The following is a 24,364-nucleotide window of genomic DNA, read 5'->3' as shown; positions in this document are numbered from 1 at the left end:
TTTATTGGACCTACATGTCTGCTGATTCCCCATCAGTCTGACTCCCCATCAGTCTGACTCTATAACCATTACTTACCACACAACTCATCGGTCTGCTTATATCTAATGTACACATATATTGAACTTCTAGAGAAACTAGCATTTAACATTTTTCCGACCAAAAGGTTTTGTCAATACATACCTATTCCATATGTGCATATTGCAGAGTTATCAGCCCTTGCGGGTAGGTATTCATTGTGACATGTGTTTGCGAGCGTAACGTCATACATTTCGGAGAAAAATAATGATGTAACAATTGATACCTACCCGCAAGGGAGCTAACTCTATAATACGCAAAAACGCAGTATTGGTAAAGGCATATTCAGAAAATTGAAATGATACCGTTTATAGGTAAAATCATATTCATTAATATTCAGTCATATTCATGTAACTATATAAACCTTTAATGGTCACACTTAATACATAGTTCCTAGATCTGAAATGTTCTCTATTTCAATAAAACCATTTAAATAGTTGAACTCATTCACCTCTGAAGATACATTTAGACTCTTCTAAAACAAAGGTTAGATGTCAGTCCATTATGAAATCTCAGGGGTGAGTGAGTTAAACATTACTTTTCCAAATTTCAATGTAACTCATCGAAGTCATAGAATGGATAGATTGAAATGAAGGAAGAGTGGGTAACAAAGATAAATTTTAGCTGAACTAGTCTGCTGAATTTCAGCCAAAGCAACTATCTCAAAAGTTATCCATTTAGCTAAGACTGCCAACACTGAGGTTCTAAGACATATTCCCAAGTGAGGAGTAAAATTGATTAATCATGCTCTCTATTACATTGTCGTTCACGAAGGGACTTACAATTATCCTTGGCATTAGGCTTTCACAAAAATTCTAACCACTGCAAATTCAAGGACAAGTTCTAGAAATCCAAGTTACACATTGATGCAATGATTCATTGGTCTAGAGACGTGATTTACCATGATATGGAGTACATTTGAGTCCATATAATATGGCCTGTTACATATAGGTTTGATCTTTGACATTGCTGTTACATTATCCTATATTTTGATTTATGTTCTCTTCAAAGGATATTAGATGTTGTGCTCCAGATGCACTGTGCAGCAATAGCCCTATAAATCTAATATTTTAATGAATGTAAACCTGAAAATAGGATTCAATGTGTAGTGTGTATCGATGACTACTGTACAATAGTAGCTAAGACTGTAATTAATACTGTATGCCTCAGGCCAGGTAGGATACTTTTAACATCTGTCATCCCTGCTGCAGATCAATGATCAGATTTGTAAAAATCCTGAGCCACTGCAGTAAAACATTTTCAAGGTACACACTCATCAGCTCCGTGCTGACTACACAAAGACCATCAGCTTAATCTCATATTCATTGTCTTTTCTGGTTAGGTCAGACCAGGCCACAGGAGAATTGAGTCATCAGCAGTTCTTCATGGCACATGCAGGTTAATGGTGCATTCAGGCTGGCTCTCTGGCTCATAAGTCGCAATAGTCATTTAGCCAAGATATTACATTTCCCAGACTGTGGTCATTTTACCTGATGTTACCGTATTCGACCCAGTAATCGCCCAAGGTGTTTAAAAATTGACCGGAAATAAAAAAGTACTTAATAAGACAAGACCATTACAAACCTATACTGTTTTGGTCTTTTTTTATACCCAGGTAATTAAAATTGAGGTCTCAAGGTGGGAGGGGTGTCTAAAGTGACATGGGCGCTTATTGGGTCAAATACAGTATATTATTTCACAAATTCATTTTTTTCCCTAAAATATCACAAATTATCTGATGTCTTGCACCTGTTGTTAATCATTGTTAAATCCATGAAAGGGGGCATTTTTATACAACTTCATTCTTCTCCAGAAAAGGGGAGGGGCACTTATAGGACGAGGGGTGCTAATTATGGCAAATGCGGTAAAAATAAAAAATAAAATGAAAAGGTCAACTTCACTTCCCTGTGTCTTCATATTTACATAAGGAAAACAAAATAAGATAATGTAGTCAAACAAGCAGACTGATTGATGTGTGAGTGTGTGAGAGAATATGACGTTGTGTTTTCCAAATACAAGTACTAAGATTCAGTTGAGGGGAATATTGCTATAATTGTTTTGGTAGTGGTGAATATAAACTTGACCTCTATCTGTGATGATGAGATTTATCTAGGGGTTTTATCATGGAGTCTTGCCAATCTCTACAAGCAGTGTCAAACATAAACATTGATTGTAATGTTTTACTCTACATACATTCGAGCAGGTTCCTTTGGTTAAACACTAGACCTGCTTTCTAGGGCCTTTTAAAGTGAGATTTTAACGCCATTGTTAATTTAATGTATTTGTATGTCATCTGACCTGTGCACTGTTTGTAAACCTTTTGATTCAAATGACTATTTCCTAATAACTGAAAAGCCCAAGGTATTTATATTTGGTGTGTAGCATGCTGGGATGAAGGGCTACCATGTTTGTTCAAATGAATGATCTTCAGTCAAGGTTGCATGGGTCAAAATGGCTAATATCTTTAAATAACTTCTTGTGAATAATAAGAGGCCTAGAGACCTTTTATTGGGCCTGTAACATGCTGGGATGAAGGGCTACCAAGTTTGTTCAAGTGAATGACCTTGACCACCATTCAAGTTCATGGTTGTGAAGAGGTCAAATACACATAGGTTTACAAATCTTTAAAATGAATAATCAAAAGACCATGGCAATCTGATATTACCTGGGTCATACGTAGAAATTCTTATTGACTCTCTTATGTCTTATTGAATGCACCATATTACCATACATATAATACTAGATAAGTGATTCAGGCCCAATGGACCCTTGTTTATGAACGAGATGATGTTATATTTGCCAAGCCTCCAATTTGAAAGAGAAGAAATAAAATGAGGGCAAATCTGCTTCCTATCTAGTTGTTTTAGGAAAGCTGTAGAGGTTCCTGTTGTGTGTTAGATATAGGAAAACCTTAAAGCCGTGATCCCTGCTCATCCCTCTGATAACAAGTCTGAACATCTGTTTATAGCCTCCCCCAATATTTACACAAGAGCCATGACCTGCTGTTTCTCATTCATAGATACATTAACACTATAAAAATGTTGTAAGTGTGCCATGATGACTGATGTTAAACAATTATGTACATATCTGTAATGGAGAGAGGCATTGATTGAGGGTCATTGTGTTGTGATTGTATATGGATAGAGAGAGGGCCCTGATGGTGGGGATTGGAAGGTACAGTTGGAAAGAGACAGAGAGACAAAAAGATGTAGAGTAATTATACATGATAAGAGAGAAAATGGGGAAATTGATAAAAGAAGGGAGGAAATAGTCATTTTGATGTAATAGTACATGGATAGAACGAAGAGAAAGGAAGACAGAGAGAAAGTAGAAGGAAGGGAACAGAAGGCAAAGAGTTAGAGAGAAGATAGAAAAAAAAAGGAAAGGAAGGCAAAAGAGGCAGAGAAAAGACTGAGATGGGGTCATTGTGATGTGATTTTATATAGAGAGAATAAGGAGAGAAAATGATAGAGAGAGAGGATAATTTACAAAAAAATCATAAATAAATAGAAAATGGGAGAGCAAATAATTTGGGAAAAGAGGAAGTGAGGGAGGGTATTTTTGATGTGATCGTGCATGGATTAAGAGATCGGGGAGGGGGAAAGGTACAAAAAGAGGGAAGGAGGGGTTATAGAGAGATGGGGTCGCAGAGATTGGAAGAGGGAAGGATCATGATTGCACTCCATAAAAAGAAGAAGAGGGGAGGGGGAATGGTGACCTCATCTCTAACCTGTCATCCAATTACATGATACTGTACCAATTACTTATTTATATTATGCTTACATTACTGAATGAGTGTGTGATAAGGCAATGAGACCAGGAATGTTTATAATTGAGATGAAGTCACCCTAGGGCCTTGATGTGGCTGATTATACCAGACTCCAGCGGGCTTTACATAGTACATGTACTGGAGTGATACAGAGGTTGGTCTGACCACAAGGGGAGGTCACTTTGACCATCCTTATCATATCCCAGGTAATATAAACCTCGATACCTTTTGCAGCATATATTAAACCTTAATTTGACCTTCTAGTGACCTTTAGTGGTTAACCATCATATCCTATCTAGTATCAAAATGTCTGCTAACCAACACACCAACCATGTGGTAAATGAAAACATTTATGAAGGCAATTAATGTGAAAGATATTTCCTATAATTTAGTGTAAAATTAGAATTTCTTGTTTTTGGAAATAATGGTGAAGTGTTAACTGGCAACCATTTTGATTTTTGATTGTTGAAGTTTTGTACTGCTGTTTCTCAGAAAGTACAGAAGGAATCTGTCTCAAATTTTATATGTAGGTTGCCCTATGGCCCTAGTAGTACTTCAGTGCATATTGCATTTTGGCTACACATAGCCCATATATTTGTATAATTCATTTTGGGACTGATCAGTAAACAAGGTAGCTGCCGACAGGCTGACATCTTGGATTAGGATAGATCTTTCAATTGTCAGACATAGATCATTACTTGGGGGTGCCCTCTGAGATCTTTTGTAAATATATGTTATGTATACAATCGTGTTGTAAATTGTAAATTTTTAGTGTCCGAATTGACACTGGCATTTAATCCATGATTCTTGTATTTCTTATGTGTTGCAATTTCATTATTCCAGTGTTCTAGAAGCAACTCTTTCAAAATTTCAAAAATTTTATTTGAAAACATCTATCAATCATGAGCACCAGATTTTGGCAGGTTGCTGTGTTTTTTGACTGGCAGAATGATGTTGGTGGTTTTCTGATGTTGGTGGTAGATTGTGGAGGAAGATAAGATGGTAGGCTCAATGATGATTCACCTGGAGCAGAGACAAAATAAAATTGTTATCAGCAGAGTATTTTAAGTCTTAAGAGGCTCCCTAAGTGATTCTTGCCATCCTAAATGTGTGTGAAGGCAATACCAATATCATGTTTGAGATTTGTTGACCAAATTAAAAAGCTGTAGACACTCTTGTGTTGATTTTGCTATATTAAGGACAAATGAAAATAACATTTGTGAATGTTCATACAGATATTCTCTTTGACAGACTGACATTTTCATTAAGAACGTAAACTTTAAATCTTAAGTGTTTTCCATGAGTGTTGACCTGATTCATGAACTTTGTCCTCAAATTAACAAAAGAGGATCGAGGATCATAAGAATTTCATGTTCTCATTGACCTTTGTTTTACAACTGTGATACTTGGAATTGCCTTCAGAAGAATAAGGACATGAAAATAGAAAGGAATCAAGTATACAATGTATACTATACAATTTATACTAGTACTATTCTCCAGTAAAGATCAGGACTTGTTGAATGTTGTTTTCATTATCCCTAGGATGAACAAAGCATCTACTTGTTATTTTTGGGTTGAGGAAGCAATTTGAAAGTTCCAAATCAAAAATAAATTTCATTAAAATACACTGCCATTTGAATGAATTTTCTATTGAACATTAGTTGTATCTGCAACATTTATAAAGCTATAGTTAACAGATAGTAGTATGATCCACTGTATTTAGATACTGAATATGAAAACCTCTTAATGAGGTTTTAATACACAGAAATATGTAAGTAACACCACAGAAGTAAGAAGCCATTGTCAGTATGCCTCCATTGTAGACCACCACCATTGATAGATTGGTGTAGTTATTGAACATGGATACTGGAGTGGCCATTTAGATTATCCTCTTGTGTATCCTTGACACAATGAGAATCATAGCTGTGATAGAGAGGAGAGTGTTGGTAAACACTGGCACGCGGTATAGAGGTTTATAGGATATGGCCGTCCTTTGGGAATCAATGGCTCTATATGGTCAACACTCAGCATTGCTACCAAGTAGATTGATGATTCTGGGAGGAGGTAGGCAAACAGGGATTCTGAGAGGGTAAACACTAGTATTGATGATAGGTGTCCAAACCCTGGCAGTATCCCCATAAGGGCACTGATATAGGAGGGAGCCGTTCTGGAACATTTTCTTCAGCATCAGCACAAAATGTTAAACCTGTCCAGTGTGTAGTCCAGTTAAATGAAATCGAACCAATTTGATTTGATATTAAAAGGATTTTTCTGATACTTTAGTATAATTGACAACAATCAATAGAATATTCTAGAATAATATTTAAACATGTAGTACCAAATTATCTCCCCTTGATTTCATAACTTTAGTATACCTTATTCTACCACTGTCCCTATCCCTATAACTTCGAAATAAATGAAGACTGAAAATATGAAAACTGTGTTGGTTTCCTGACTGATTTCTTTTGCAAATTGATTTATGGCTTATATATACTTTGTAGAAATAGTTTATGAAAGACTTAAGTCCAAATTTGTTTCCATTAAGTGGCCCCTTAAGTCCAAATTTGTTTCCAATAAGTGGCCCCTTATTTTCTTCAGTTTTAAGGGCGCTTATTAGGTCGAATATTGTAGCTGTAATTCTCAAATGGAGCTACCTGGATCATACTACCAATAGAACAGTAGCTGTCTCTGGGGTATATAGAATTCTACATCCCTACTGGTCATCTGATTGGTCATTTACAAAGAACCAGATGGTCAGTGAACACTGACTCAGCAGCCTTTGGCCATTGAATATCTATCAGAAGGACACCATCAATAATAATATGAGTTGATGGGCTAATTAATAGTAAATATACCTGTGATATGTTGGTTGTTATGGACTGGGGGTAATTAATGGTACATATAATATGTTGATTGTTATGGACTGGGGGTAATTAATGGTAAATATAATATGTTGGTTGTTATGGATTGGGGGTAAATATAATATGTTGATTGTTATGGACTGGGGGTAATTAATGGTAAATATACCTGTGATATGTTGGTTGTTATGGACTGGGGCTAATTAATGGTAAATATACCTGTGATATGTTGGTTGTTATGGACTGGGGGTAATTAATGGTACATATAATATGTTGATTGTTATGGACTGGGGGTAATTAATGGTAAATATAATATGTTGGTTGTTATGGATCGGGGGTAAATATAATATGTTGATTGTTATGGACTGGGGGTAATTAATGGTAAATATAATATGTTGGTTGTTATGGATCGGGGGTAAATATAATATGTTGGTTGTTATGGATCGGGGGTAAATATAATATGTTGGTTGTTATGGACTGGGGGTAATTAATGGTACATATGTTGATTGTTATGGACTGGGGGTAATTAATGGTAAATATAATATGTTGGTTGTTATGGACCGGGGGTAATTAATGGTAAATATAATATGTTGGTTGTTATGGGGTGTTATTATGATAGATCCAGTTGATACACAGTGTCTATACCAATATATTGGCCATATCTGTTCTGATGGAAATGGATAGGGATACTTCATCCTTTTGAACTATCATAAAATTGGTCACAAACAACTCTGACACAGGGACAAATGAGTTCACACCATGTAGAGAGCTCTGTTTTTACTTGATTGGCTGACACTGTAAGTCTGGTGCTATTTTTTTTAGCTACAGGGTTTAACACTATTGATCGGAGGAGAAATTGTAGCTAGTGGGATGACTGCTTTGTTTCTGGGGGCTATCACACATGTCACATCACATATTTGCGAACACTCCAGAATCTCCTTAGGCTGAAGCTTTAATAGAAAACAGAAAACATTGCTCCCTTCACATAGGGTATCCAACATTGAGAAAATCTTCAGTCTATTTAAGGGCATATTTGCCAATACTCCAGAATTTCCTTAAGCTGATCAAAGCTTTATTTTCAATGAAAACAGAAAAATATTTCTCCCCTCACATAGGGTATCAAAGAAATGACATTGAGAAAATCCTCAGTATATTTGAGGGAAACAAATTTCTCTAGTGTTTTATAATTCAAAGAAATCATGATAACCTCGCTCCCCAGAGAAACAATTTCTTTCTTTTGTGGTGGAAAAAAAAGATAGAGATCCTAAGATTCTAATATAAAACTCCTGTCAATGTTCAAATAGAGTTAACCCTAAAAACCACGTTCATCCTTGAAAGATTACCCCTGTCAACCTTGAGTGACCTTGAGGGGAGGGGGGAGCCACAAGGTCAGTTGACAGCTTTTGTTTCATTGTGATGGCAGATATACCATTGAATTGAAGTTCAGTTCAGAGTATTCAGATATCTATGTAGGTTAAAAGCATTTTGTGACGTCTAGACCTAATACTTGAAGCCTCTGCCATGAAATGGAGGACTTTGTGTTATCCCCATTGTCAGTTCAATCCTGTACCATCTTGCCCTGTCTTGATTCCATATGTGTGCAGTACATGAGCATTTGGTATGTATCTATATATATTCCATACACTTATTCAGAACTGTGAAATTCATAACCTAAACAAGTCTTTTTCTTGATATGGAAATTGACCCACAAGTATACAGATAAACTTGTGTATTAATTAAGGTATGTTGTATGGACACCGGTTTGGTTTACCTATAATTCACTGTACTGAGAGGGGTTTAAAGTGTTGACAGGTTCAGATTTTAGCACTGCCTATATCTGATCAATGTTCATTCAGGTATGGTGATAGCTTAAAATTTGTCATGGATGGACTGCTATCTATATATGGTGACTACGCACATATTTTGGTGTCCATATACACACGTTTAAGACCAAAATCGACTTGCTGATTACGTAGTTTGTTAAAGTTCTATTTTTAGGTCATCTGACCTGAAGCTTTAGAATAACCAATTGTTGTCATCTTTCATCGTGTACCGCAGTCAGCTAACTTTTTACATTTCAAACTTCATAAGTTCCACCAATGTATTAAACTAGAACATGTCTGAAATGATCCTGACATGGTCCAGACCAAGCATTGTTATTTTTTGGGAAGATCCAAAATCCAAGATGGCCGTGACAGCTGCCATCTTGAAAACTTATTTTAAACTTATTAAGTTCTACAGGTCCCAACCAAGTATTTTTACACATGTATTTCAGGTTGATCTGAAGTCCAATGTGGCAGCTACGTTTTTAAGCAGTATTCATTAAAATTAATTTCACTGTAAAATGATAAAGAAATGTATACTGTATACATGTATAGAATTTGTTATAGTTAACAACAAAAGAGAAGTGTGTGTTGTATATTCTAGTCATGTCCAGGTAAGTAGATATCAGCATTATGTTTTACCTGGCTGTATACTCGTTAACACCTGTAAATCACCAGGGCCCTATCTCTCAATACACAAGTACAATATGTCCTATTACATGCACCAGTGTAACCTATATCTCTGACTGCATGCTTACCTGTATATCCTTATCTGTGTAGTTGTTTACTTAAAGTGAAAATTCTATTTTTTAGGTCATCTGGCATGCCTTTATCTTTTCTCTGCATTATATATAAATGAAATTCTGATCATATCTACATGTCGTATATTATTGTATGCCAAGGTGAATAAAAATGTCCTCAAAATAAAGTAATCATATTTTTTTTATTGATTCTTAATTTAGAAACAACTGGTGGTAAATATAGGTTGCTAAATCAATTCTACTGAAAATATTTTCTGGCTCTTTTCACAAAAATCGTGTGTAGTGTCTGTATACTTTTAAAAAGGTACTTAAAATAAGACTGAAAAGAAAATGTCAAATATCATTTTTGTGCTTTATTGGGATATTGAATACTAGTCCCCTAAACCTACCTATATTATTAAGGTGTTTTTTTGTTTTGTTTTTTTGCCTAATGTATTATATATAATATATGTAATATACAAAAATAAAATAAAAAATAAAGGTAGCTTAAAGTGTGTACATACAGATGTTACAATAAAATACACTTGTTAATGCCATAAAATATCAGAATACATAAAAGCAGTGAAGGTCAACTGTGTGATATTTCAGTTATACATAGATAAACATTAGTTAGTTACTGGTTATCACCTACATGACTCGGCCTATCACTGGGCTTTATTCTCTCACCGACTCTCCGTTCGGTTGATATTTGCAATGTACATACATAAAATTTTAGAAAGGACAATTTAAATATATGCAAAAGACAATGAGACTGCGGAGTTGGTGACATTTACACTAGTTTATGACAGGAAAAGAGACAGTCATATGCCTCAAAGTTAAACCATCCTATATCGTAACCTGACAGATCAGATTTGCATTCACCCCCGAAATTTTATAATGAACTGATCTAGCTTTAGTTTTGGGAGATTTTAAATAAGTTTTCATGTAGATGTATCACTATGTTTAATTAAAACCTGCTATTCATAGTGGAAATGAGCTAATTCTAGCTTTAGTAATGGGAGAGTTAAAATGGTTCTTCATGTAGTGAAATGAGCTGAATTCACACACAATCCTACACTAATAGCTATAGAGATGTAAGAGTTACCTCCCTTCCATTGGATGACTAAGTGCCAAGGTTATTTAGACGACAGCTGCTGATCACAAGGGTCAAGACATTGTAAGTCAATAGAAGTATTGTTTTCTCAGTTAACCTATAAATAAACCACAATTATGACTCTTAGGAAGAGAATACATAAACTAAAATACCAAACTAATTTGTCAGATATTTCTTCAGAGTTTCTTTATTTCTTATGATTTTTATATTTGTTCACACATACTAAATATAACAAAAAACTAAAAATGCATTATTAATAATTAAACAATTAAACAATAGAACCATTGCCTGTACTGATTGTAGTTTTAGACTTACATCTTCCAGTGATAAATAAAAGAAAAAATGAATAAAAAAGTTATCTAAATGTATTTTATAATTGTCTTTGTATACTGATATCAGAAAGATGCTGCATGAATTTAATTCATTCAATAATTGTGTTATCACAATACATTAAACCTTGAGCAGTAGAATGGTAAGCTGTTTTGATATAAAACACATGATTGAAAGGATTCCATTATACAGTATATTAATGCTCTTGTAATGAAGTATACAATTTTGGAAGGAGTCCAAGAAAGAACTTCACTGCCACTTTGATTAGCAAACTTTCATAAGAGGCGCTTGCAGTCTTTCTCTAACATCATACATAGCAATTATTTCATCTTAGCCATGTTATGACTTATATTACAGAAAAAATATACTTCTCAGTTTAAAAATGCTTGTTTCTTCTCTAATTCTGGAACATAAATCATAAGAAAAATCTTTGAACTACTTGACAAGAAATATATACCGGTACATATCAGTATTGATCCTGAAGAAGCCTGTAAAGACAGAAAGTCCTTGCAGCAATTAGTCTTTAGTTATTTTTTATATTTTTTTTCCATTTAAATTTACCTTTACAAGGAACCATTGCATATGTATGATGTAAATGAAGAATGTCTTTGAATGAGTAGCAACTATTAGAAAAAAACCACACTAAAACAATTTTGCATTCCCAAAATATTTATATGCTATACTCTTGAAAAGGTTAGGCTTTTTTCAATATTTAGGGTTTTCTAATTTCAAGAACATTGAGATATTTTTTTAGATGGAATTTGAAAATTTAATGTATTTCTTCCTATGTGTCCTAGCTGTCTCATAGTGTATATTGTGTGTTCTGTCCTATTGAGAGTTCATATAAAAATGCTGGGGCCACTTATGTCTTTACAAACATTCTTGGCTGAATCTATATCGTTCCTGTTCAATAATTTAAAAAGAATAAAAAGCAAATTAAGCCATATTTTTAGATTAGAAAACAAAAGGCTTAATTTTGTAGTGCAACAATTACATTGAATCTGTTGGGAGAGAAGGTATATGTTTTATTGTAAGAATTATGGTAAAATATAGTGCCTATTTTAAAAGATTTACAACAGAGTTTGCATACTTTCTTATCAGGAAGAAGGAAACGATATTGGCATATGTTGATGCTTGCATGGGGTTCAGCATCTAGTAAGATAGATGGAAACATGGATATTTATCTCTGCCAGCTAAATCATTTTAAAGGATTGAATAGTTTTCTTTGGCCATGCATATATAATTGAAAGAAAATATTGATGATCAGGCGATGATTCATTGTTTTTGTCTGTAAAACGTGTGTGTGATGGTCTATAACCTGATGTATAGCCGAGGGCCTTTGATGCTCGACCACAAATCTGTAACATGTACACATGAATTGTTTTATTTATGAAAATAAAAAGTGGAATAGGTATAAAGTGTATGTGTGTGTTGATGTATGTGAGATGGATGTTGGGGATGGGTATATGTGGTTTAGAAGCCTGTTGGCATTGGATCAGACCTGTCACTATACCACTATACCCTGTACTGAGAGGGCTTCCTGTACACCACCAGGAACCAGCTCCCACTGGTGATGTGATTGTTGTTTTACTAAACACTCTACCTGCTGTGCTGGAGCCCAACAACAGATGTTTAGAAACTTTAGTCATAAATATAGGTAGAGAAGTGTACAGCAGAATCATATCTATGTATGAAATATCCTCCAATGACTGTGTCATATAGAGTCATGTATACCCTGTAAACTGGGAGGTTTGTGTACACTGTGTATAATAACGCCAGCCTCAGGAAGTACCACTCATAGTCCAAGCATTTGTGGGATATTGTTTTCCTGGGTTGAAGTTTTTAAAATCTAATGTACTGAGAAACTGTAGATTTTCTGGAGGCAAGAGACGTCCTATAATTAGGGTAGAGACATATCTGGGAGCCACTAGGACAGGAGGAACCCCCCTCCACCATCACAACTCAATATGAACCAGATGTGGCACCACAGTTCTATGTAAACTAAACTGGAGTTGTTACAGTCACTTCTCATGGTGCAAACAGTTTCACTTCACTGTATTATTTACACCAGTGTTATTTGCGAAATTACACTTGCTGAAGTGTCGAGGTACAGGATGCGTTACTTAGAATAAGTGTGTTGCCATTTTGGATGAGTTTTGAACTTTAGAAGAGGATTATTAAATTCTGAAGGTCAACTTCCATTCAAGGTCAAAGTTTTTACCACGACATCATGCCAGAGATTGAGAATTTTCACCGAAAGCATAGTATGCGTAAGTTTGATCTTTCATGTTGATATTTTGGCAGTTTTATGCCAAAATGTCTCTGATACCATTTTAATGTTAATTGCCGTTGTAGAAGGGAAGTGTGGATCAATCATTATAGACATTTATGGTAAACTTTGTAGTTGTTGTTTTAAAGATATATTTACATTTGGTAAATATGTATGATACAATGTTTTTAGTGCACAGTGTTACGACATTTTCAAAATCAATAGTACTAAAACTAAAAAATTTCTCCATAGAATGTATAAGTAATCGAATATCTGTATGCACAGTATAATGACATTTCAAAATAGTATAAAGAAATTTATCCATAGGATGTAATAGATTAATTATCAGTTGGTTGGCCTGCAAGTCAGATCAGTCTCCATAAAGACAGGTCTTTAATGAACATCAGGAGTAGAATGGTCAAATATAAAAAATGTTTATAAGGTGTAATGTACTTATGTATATACTGTGTGGATATACAAAGAAAAGCTCACTGCCAACGCCAACAGCCATCACAGGTATCTAAATGAAGAAGTTAATTACTTGCACATGAGCAAGTGGTCACGATTGTTGCTACCATATCATATAGGTTTCTGAAACTTGATCATTTTTACCTGACCAAGATAAATAAGAGATGGAGAGGCTTTGATCAGCGAGATTTAAACAAGTTTGTCTACAATTAAAGGGCTATTTGTTAGCTACCATACGGTTTGTTACTACATAACAATGATCACATCAATGATCAAAACCCTATACATGTATATTAGAGGAGTTGTTTTCAAAAACCAAATGAATTGAGGGAAGATACCTCAAAGAGTGCACGCATGGTCTTTTGTTTTCACTGCATGGTGAGAATCTGTTTTACATTTACATATAGGATATCTATGTGTCTGTTACATTTACACATAGGATATCTATGTGTCTGTTACATTTACACATAGGATATCTATGTGTCTGTTACATTTACACATAGGATATCTATGTGTTGTTAATTACTGGTATTACATTTACACATTATCTATGTGCATGTTACTTTACACATGGATATCTATGTGTCTGTTACATTTATAGGATATTATGTGTCTGTTACATTTACACATAGATATCTATGTGTCTGTTACATTTACACATATTAGATATCTATTGTGTCTGTTACATTTACACATTGGATATATATGTCTGTTACATTTACACATAGGATATCTATGTGTCTGTTACATTTACACATAGGATATCTATGTGTCTGTTACATTTACACATAGGATATCTATGTGTCTGTTACATTTACACATAGGATATCTATGTGTCTGTTACATTTACACATAGGATATATATGTGTCTGTTACATTTACACATAGGATATTATGTCTGTTACATTTACACATAGTATTATGTCTGTTACATTTACACATAGGATATCTATTGTCTGTTACATTTACACATAGGATATCTATTGTCTGTTACATTTACACATAGGATATCTATTGTCTGTTACATTTACACATAATTATAGGATATCTATGTGTCTGTTACATTTACACATAGGATATCTATATGTCTGTTACATTTACACATAGGATATCTATGTGTCTGTTACATTTACACATAGGATATCTATGTGTCTGTTACATTTACACATAGGATATCTATGTGTCTGTTACATTTACACATAGGATATCTATGGTCTGTTACATTTACACATAGGATATCTATATGTCTGTTACATTTACACATAGGATATCTATGTGTCTGTTACATTTACACATAGGATATCTATGTGTCTGTTACATTTACACATAGGATATCTATATGTGTGTCTGTTACATTTACACATAGGATATCTATGTGTCTGTTACATTTACACATAGGAATATATATGTCTGTTACATTTACACATATTTACACATAGGATATCTATGTGTCTGTTACATTTACACATAGGATATATATGTGTCTGTTACATTTACACATAGGATATCTATTGTGTCTGTTACATTACACATAGGATATCATGTGTCTGTTACATTAACATAGATATCTATGTGTCTGTTACTTACATTACACATAGGATTCTGTTTCTGGATTTTGTCTGTTACATTTACACACATAGGATATCTATATGTGTCTGTTACATTTACACATGAATTTTTACATAACATAGGATATCTATTGTCTGTTACATTTAACATAGGATATTATGTGTCTGTTACATTTACACATAGGATATATGTGTCTGTTACATTACACATAGGATATCTATGTCTGTTACATTTACACATAGGATATCTATGTGCCTGATTCTAATTTACACATAGGATATCTATGTGTCTGTTACATTTACACATAGGATATCTATGTGTCTTTACATTACACATAGGATATCTATGTGTCTGTTACATTTACACATAGGATATCTATGTGTCTGTTACATTTACACATAGGATATCTATGTGTCTGTTACATTTACACATAGGATATCTATGTGTCTGTTACATTTACACATAGGATATCTATATGTCTGTTACATTTACACAATATGATATATTTCTGTTACATTTACAATAGGATATCTTGTGTCTGTTACATTTACACATAGAAATTATATTGTCTGTTAATTATAGGATATCTATGTGTCTGTTACATTTACACATTATCTATGTGTCTGTTACATTTACACATAGATATCTATGTGTCTGTTACATTTACACATAGATATCTATTGTCTGTTACATTTACACATAGGATATCTATTGTCTGTTACATTTACACATAGGATATTATGTGTCTGTTACATTTACACATAGGATATCTATGTCTGTTAATTTACAATAGGATATACACACTAGGATATCTATGTGTCTGTTCATTACACATAGGATATATGTGTCTGTTACATTTACACATGGGATATCTATGTGTGTGGTACAGACAGCTACAACAGATAGCCATAGCTGGTGGTTACCACAGTAACTAAACCACTCGGTATAGAAACTCCATCATCACCAGGTCTGTATCACTTGTTTAATTACTGATGGAGTCCTTGGCTACTCTGATGGTATAGTTATCAGTAGAGGTGAGAAAGCAGTGGGAAACACTGATCTCAACTGTTCACTGACATGTTACTGCTGTAGGACTGGTGGAAGCCATTTAACAGAAATATAAATATATTTATTTCAGCTGAGGTGTTTCTAAGTTGATTTTAAATCTTTTACAAAGGGAAGTAATCATTGAAGTTATTTCATCTGAGCTTGGTATCACTTGGATGCTTTTTTAAAAATCTTTGGAAGTTAATTTACATGTATTCTGGAAATCTGTGGTAAAAATAAGTTGTATTTCTTTCACAAAGGGAATTATCTAAGTAACTCATTATTCTGGAAATCTGGGGTAACTTCATTAACAGTCCTTTGAATCTAAAGTTTTATAAATTTGCCCCTTTGGAAGTCTGTATTATTATTATGTTTCTGAGTCAGCTGGCTTTTCAGAAATAATTTATGTTGATTTCATGTTATTTCATCTCCATCATATTTGTGATGTTTGCTCACTTTTAATGACGATCATGCACACCTCATGTGTTGCTGTTGATGTAAAGATCAACTGATATATTACCAATTAAATCTAATTTAACTAACTTCATGCAGTCAGTATTTAGACTTGATCTTTGGAATACACTGCTAAATCTGACTGTATTTTACTATATATTGAAGCCATGATACATTCAACAATTGCATTTTGATATAGCCCAAACGGTCCTAGCTGATCATTGGGCCTCAGAGAGGTAGGGTCAAAAGGGATTAAACTGACAAATTTCAAAAATGCTCTATAAACTCACAGATATATATATGTAATGGAATCAAATACTCTTGACTGATTTCAGGAGCCTAATAGGTGCAAGGGGCCAATATAGTTTCCACGTCTTTGTTGTCATTCTGTATCTGAACTTTGTGTTAAGCCCCATGGACCTCTTGTTTTAACATTTGTACTTTGGCACTATACCAATATATTTTTTTACCAATTACTCCACTTTTTAATCTTGAGTGAACTCTGTATCTTTGCTGGAATCAATAACACAGTTATGAGTGAATAATTAAAGTTTATTTAATGATTTGTCATTGATAATTTTATATCAGGCATTCCAATGGCCATAATATGTGTACGCTAGGCTCCTTTTTGTGTGGCTTGTAATAGCTGGACATGATCTGCTGTAATATGATTGGCAGATTACAAAGTCCAGTCAGAATATATGGTGGGATTAAGGAACCTAAGTCAATAAAACTCTCCATAGTACATATGTATGTAACCCGCTGAATGGAGCTAAATAGGCCAACAATCTATTGACGGATGTGACCACTTGATATGCTTTAAAATGAAGGAATTCAACATTATAATATCATAGATCTTGTATGTTATAAACATTCACAACAATATTTCCTTGAGGGATGTAGACATTATGTCATAGTGTTAAGGCCTGGTACAGAGGGATACAGCGGACCAATGACGTCTGTTCAGTTCATAAAAGGTTACAGAAAAAGTAGGTACTTTTTTGTTCTCAATATATTATTTAAAGTTTTCTAGTTTTATAACTAATTTTTCTTTGCTTTTATGTGGTATATATGATTAAATCTTGTTTTTTTCGTACCTCTGTGGAAAAGAAATCCAAGCATGGCAGGAAAACTCAACATCATCATGATCTCACAATAAGGAAATTAATGTTGTGTATTGTTTTGGGAAAATAATGATATTTAGATATAATTAACAGATAGAAAAATCATTGGAATTGTACATAAAAATGTATTTTATTTCATTCCCGGCCTCAAAGATTATTAGAGTTTATTTTGTCTGACCGTGCTTGCTGTCAGAGGTCAGCTAATTATCTCGATCGCAATCAGAATACCAGAAAAAATCCACTTTCAGCTAGGTTTTATATGCAATGATAAGGAAGTTATTGTACACTAATTAAGTCACGTATTATTGGACGTGAGTTTGAAGAAAAAGAATTTTATATTTATAAATAAGGAAGCAGTCTTATTAATTTTTTTATTATAATTCACCACAGGTGTTGATGTATAACATTGAGTGGTAATATATCTATGCAATCAGTTTCTAGATACCTGTATTTATAAACAGATATTGGAACTTTTATAATATATGTTGTAATTTTCAATCTGGGGTTAACCATATCTGCAGGTATGGTACTTTTTGCCAGTTAAACCTAGCTGTGGGTACCATGTGATTTGTGCTAAATTTCATTAGATATAGCATACAAATAGTATAGAAAAGTACCTCCTGAAATATTACAATTGTACCTCCTCTTCTGAAAGATAATGAAACTCCCGGATCACTTCCATAATTCAGCTAATGTTGATCGAGATTTGTTTTCGTTTATGTCCAAAATTGGCAATTGGGTAATAACCTTAGCTTTAAATAGCTCATAAATTAAATGACCCATAGAACTGGATGGATTATACAGCTAGCATACTGAAAACAGTTTGATCTTCATCAAGCAACTTGGCTAATGGTTCATTCAGGACAATACTCAGTACATATGAAGTTATGATGAGAAAGAGGAATATAGAGATTTTGATTTTACAATACAGCTGACAGTCATGGGAGATAACTCTTTATACCTTACACCACTTGCTGAAACCTGTACTAGCTATAATATAGTGTGGTAATTGGCATGCATATCTCATGGCAATTAACAGGTAAATGACACAGGTGTTCTCAGGTAGATTGATAGATGTGGAGACCTTATGTATATATATACTGATTAATCTTGTGAGTTCAGGTAGTACCCGTCTGAGTGAGTATGTGTATACTGATCAGACAGCTAGGTGATGTATACCTGCATGCAGTCCTTTGCTTAAATTTCAACTTGAATTCATTTTATTCCATGGACCTTACGGTCAATAAGTAAAAATTACATCATGTAAAATATACAATTGATATAACAAAAGAGATGGAGAGATTTGTATAATAGATATTAAATTTCCAGCCAAATGTCTCAACTTTTTAACTTTTCTGACCTTTTCTTAAAAGCAAAATGAATAAATTTACCAGTATTTTGTAATTCTTTAATGTTGTTAACACTTAATAATTTAACTAATTTAAAAACACTTTGTCTTCTGTAATAATATTTCTTAATATACTTTTGGCATAAATCAACATAAACAACATAAAATGATCACTGTATACTTGAACTGTTTACTGTCTGCATAAAATACCTGCATATTGAGGGGGTAATTTAAAACTATATACATATATTTATGGAATATATATTATTATGAAACTGACTATAATTGGTTTTCCATTATTCTCCTATACCAACACTTTTCTTTGTTCTATAAAAAGTGGGCAAATGGAGAACACACCTATGTAAGTTATGGCAGTTTGATTATGCAGAGACCATTATTGTAATTTATGTTAATGATGCACAAAAACTTGTGCAGGTAAAAAAATATATATATATCTGGTTTCCTTGGCAACTTATAGATATATTTGTTACAATGGTCATTATTATATGAAATGATTATATGATGCAGCTGCATGCACACAAAACAGTGAAAATGGTAAATTGAGAAATATTGCCATGGTACCTGAATTTGATATCTTTCTTCTATGCATTGATGCATATATAGCATGTACAGCATGTACTTTAATTATCATCTTGATGGAAAAGAATTATTTAATTAATTAACAGATTGAAAAATGTGGAATTCACAAATGGGAATTCTCTTTAAAAAAAAATACTGTACTTTTGAATACTGAAATCTGCACTTTTGCATATACTGTACTATTTGACCCAATAAGTGCCCCTCCCCAATTTTGAGGCCTTGATTTCATTTGCCCAGGTATAAATAGAGACCAAAAACTGTATAGATTTGCAATGATTTCGTCTTATTAGCACTTTTTCAATTTTTTAAACGCCCTAGGCACTTATTGGGTCGAATATGGTATTTTAAAAAAGCTTAGTATAGAGAGCTATCAATTTTGCCAATTTTAAAATTTCTAAATATATTCTTCAGTTTGGAAAGTATGGTTTATGCAGAAACATGTATTGTTCTGGTTTATGTAATAGTTTAGTGGCAAATCCATTGATGGTTATAGTTATTCATTTAGGGAATTAAAGTGAATAGTCGGGCAAAGAAATTCAGTCTAAATGTGTTCATTGGCCTTCCAAAAGTTCTCACATATTAAAACGATGGTCAAGTTCTGCTTACGTTTCCCAGTTCTGACCATTGAAATAAAGAAAAGTTGAAAGCATTGAAAGCGAGGCTGCGTGGAAATGTAACCACGGACATAGTCAGCCGGGAGGACATTTTAGGATTCCTGTACTTTAAATTAATTTCTTCGTACGCAGACAGATTTTGATGAGATATTTTATTTTTCTATTTCATAAGAAATTCTACTGGATACACTCACATCATTTTTACCGACTTTAGCCATCCTTGCCCGACTGTTCACTTTAAATAATTCATTAAAAAAAAATAGAGTTTTGAAATTTGTCTCAAGTTTTTCGTTGTAGCATGCGGTATAGATAGATGAATAAAGCAATAATATTAATTGTACTAATTAATATAAAACAATTATGTGTATTAAATTATTTCAGTTAGCTATAATTCTGAATTAAATACATGGGATCCACAATTGTGTGAATTATCATGATGATTGAGTCGGACTTTAATTACGAATCAGACAATTAAACCAGGAAAAAATACTTTTCAGTTATAGTTTTCTGTCCATTCGCTGTGTTCCATTCACCAGTATTCCTGTAAATCCTTGGGTAACGTGTGTTTTATAGGCCTCAGTGATAGCTACTAGTCCATGGGAATCACAGACAATGCATCGTACATCAATAAAACTGTCAGGGTCTAATCAACTATTATTTACGTTTATCAATTAAAGCTTCAGTAATAAATTATCCCACTCTTTCTAGAGACACTAAGCCTTAATTCTTATTCGATTCCAATTTTATATCGTCTAATTTGAAACTGTAAATCAGGTACATGATTTGCTGTTATTGATTTTTGCTTTCAAGAAGGCAACTATTTCATGTCCTAGCAGCTAGCTTACACATGTGGTAAAGTACTCAGTTTATAAATACAGATTATAGTTGTATAGGTATGTGTACATGTTGTAAAAAGGTCTCGAAATGAAAATTCCTTTATTCCACAAAATTAATATTTTTTTGTTGTGTAGGTATAGTAGCAAGTATACACCAGGAAAATTTGAAGTCCAAAAAAGTACAAAAAAAAATATACTTTTTTTTGTTTTTGATTTTTGTAAATAGCACAAAAAGTACAAAAAAACAAAGTAGTTTAAAAGTATACTTTCCTGTACTTGATTTTGGTATGGACTGACACTATCTGATTGATTTTATGTCTGATCAATTTATCACTGAAAAAGATGTCACATTTTGGGCGATTTTCAACAAAGAAACATTTTACTGGTGCATGTACAAGAATATTGAATACACACCAACTGCATTTATATTTATGTGATCCTCCAAATCTATATACCTGACACCATAACAAATGTGTGGGTCGATCAACACCAAGTCAAAATGATAATTAATAGGTCACAATGAATAAACTTAAGTCTCTCAAAACACACCTTAAAAATGTTTTATTTAATAAATATTGAAATATAGAGATTTGTATATGCAGGTAAACAAATCACAACAACAGGTGAAACATCTATGTAAATTGTTCCTGTGATATATTCACTAAGCATTATCTAACTGTATTTGGTATATAGATATATGTGCTAGTCATATACATGACAGCAATGTGTATTGTGTATAGGCCACTGTTATGATCTACCTGTGTGTTTTACCTGTGTATATATAACCTTTACCTATGTGTTAGTTAGGTGATGCTTCACTGATTTTGATGGCTAAATCCACAAACACAAATCATGATCTCCCTGCAGCCATAAAGTGGACTGGCTCAGTAGTGCGTTTGTGACCTAGATCACAGGCCAGTCCACAGCGGTGTAGGGGACAAGCTCTGTGGTGTAGTATAGGGTGTTGTAGTAGACTCTCTCCATACATTGGTGGTATGTACAGAAAGAGGGGGAACATTTGAACTGGTGCCTGTGGGAAGGATATCACACATGTCCTTAGACAGTGTTTGAGGAAAATACCCTGGAATAGTACAGTGTGTCTACGCCCTGGATTTAGTACTGCTACACATGTCTGTCACCAGTACTGCTCACATGGTTTCTTTGTGACACTACCAGGCAGCTGTAGCCACTTCCTCACTACCAAACACCATGGCTCTGGCCTCACCCGGGGAACTACCCCGACTCAATCTCAGCCGATCCTCATCTCTACGCAGATCTAAACGTAGACAAACTGGATTTGGAAGCAGTAAGTTTTTAACGTATCTATAAAAACATACCAAGCAAATATACATTACATGTAATATTCTTCACTCTGTATCTGCTGACTTAAGGAGTGCATGCAGATTGAAAATTACATTATGATAGGTACATGGTTTTATGTGTTTTTTAATACATTTAAATATTAGTAATTTTTGGTTTGTATGACAGATTATATGGTATGTGTACAGCAGCTAGTACTAAAAAAAACATCAACCGGTTTGTTGCCATTATACAAACAGCTGCATGCTCGAGAGTTTCAGCTGTCATCAGGATTAAGTATATGCTAGCTGACATATACATGTATCTACACAGAATTTTGATCAGGGGATTAATTCATGTTGTTGCATTATATTACTCACCTTTATAGACATTTGAAACTAAGCTTGATCAGCTCGTTAAGGTGGTTACCAGCTAGGTCAATGGATTTTAATTAGTATAGCTTAATTGGTACAGGTGAGATGATGACCAGACAATGTAAATATAAAGTTCTTGGTGCATAAGTCATTGATCGGGCAGTATTTACTTAAATTACCAGTAGTTAATCCAAGCATTAATTAATTAAGATTTTTTATAATTGCAGCAATTATGAGTAAATATAATATTGATCAAGATCAATTAAGATTTAAAATTGAGACTTTTATTAGTTTATGCCATTTTTGTGCATGAAATAATGCACATACAGTATATGGTATTTATCATGTCATACATACAAATTTGCTTGTGACAGTGACACACGTTAGATTTTACTTGCTTAATTTTTGTGTTTATATTAAAACCCAAATATCTGCATATGCTGCCAATATGAGTAAAATATATGTCAATGTTAAGATTGAGCCAATTATAGCTAGGTGAGACGTAAACTCATCTTGCAATTGGCTACAATTAGACATATATTAATGCTTATATTATATAGGCCTAGGGCTCCCATCATCTTTGGTATATGGGTCAACCCAGATGTTGCAGAACTTTTAACATCTTATCAAGTTTCTTGGCATGCAAATAGTTGTCACTTTATGAATGAATGATGGAATTGAGGAGAAAAACTTGCACATGTACAATTGATATATGGTGTTTGTGGATATGGTCTGTCTGCCAACAAGGTTATAGAGAGCAGTAAAACAGGACAAAGTGTTAGCACATGGTTTATATCCTCCTCATGTGTTTACAGGCTGAGTAAACATAATACCAGTATATACCTATATATTGTACACTCTGCCCCCCCCCCCCCCCTACCCCCACACACACCTTTGTTATCATAATTATAACCCTCTGGGTTGAGTCTTACATCGTGTCTCACGATCAGTGTACAGCTATATAGTTCAATACCCATTTGATTTGGATGAGCTATAGTTACAATTAAGATACTGACTGTAGGTTAGGGTTTTATTCTCCAGGTACACTCATGACTTAATTTCCCTATGGTTTCATTAACCCAGCTGAAATATCTCGCACCTATAGCTATATGTATACATAGGACTGGATCAGCATCACGTTTTAAACTTTGCCTTATATGTAATCTTGTACAGCTATATATCACTGACTATGTTATTTTAATGTTGGTGTTTTTCTCATGTTTATCATACTCTTTTGTAACAATACATCTTTCTTGGGTCATGCATACAGTCTACCAGACAGGTTTACCATCTTGAGGAGTCAGTCAAACTCCCATCTTCCTCAATCTAGCTCCAGCTGCCTTTAGGAGATCTAAACATGATGCTGAAGGTATATCCACTATCTTACCAGCTATAGCAAATCCTTCAGAACACACAGATCAGCCTTCATCTTCCTTACAATGTTTCACCATATAAACATGTACTTAATATACAAGCTGCTTCTTGTTTTATCTCTTAGATGTGAAACCTGAATGCCGAACAGGAATTTATCAAAATAAAAAGCACATTTCAGTAAAAAAAAAAATCATCATAAACTTTACAGAGTTAAAGACCCTTTGTGTTAGAAAAATACACAGTATATTTGCAAGCCAGACATGAAATTTTATGAATGAA

General features: G+C 33.8%; 1 protein-coding gene across 4 annotated transcripts in view; it reads left to right on the top strand.

Moving 5' to 3' along the window:
* The window catches only part of LOC138336198 (SLIT-ROBO Rho GTPase-activating protein 1-like), a 93,599-nt gene that overhangs the window by 8,135 nt on the left and 61,100 nt on the right, over positions 1-24,364 (top strand). Inside the window, exon 1 of one of the 4 annotated variants that reach the window (XM_069285564.1) lies at positions 12,343-12,980. The exons of 1 other annotated variant lie outside the window; for it this stretch is intronic. In XM_069285564.1, the coding sequence (XP_069141665.1) occupies positions 12,941-12,980 (40 nt within the window). In that variant the 5' untranslated portion in view covers positions 12,343-12,940. Of the gene's footprint in view, positions 1-12,342; positions 12,981-17,386; positions 17,506-21,965; positions 22,345-24,364 lie in introns of those variants that run through there. 2 more of the 4 variants (XM_069285565.1, XM_069285562.1) reach the window with 2 other exon arrangements.

This window comes from Argopecten irradians, chromosome 12 (assembly GCF_041381155.1).
Source record: "Argopecten irradians isolate NY chromosome 12, Ai_NY, whole genome shotgun sequence".
Taxonomy (NCBI): Eukaryota; Metazoa; Mollusca; class Bivalvia; order Pectinida; family Pectinidae; genus Argopecten; species Argopecten irradians.
This window is presented reverse-complemented; position numbering and strand designations above follow the sequence as displayed.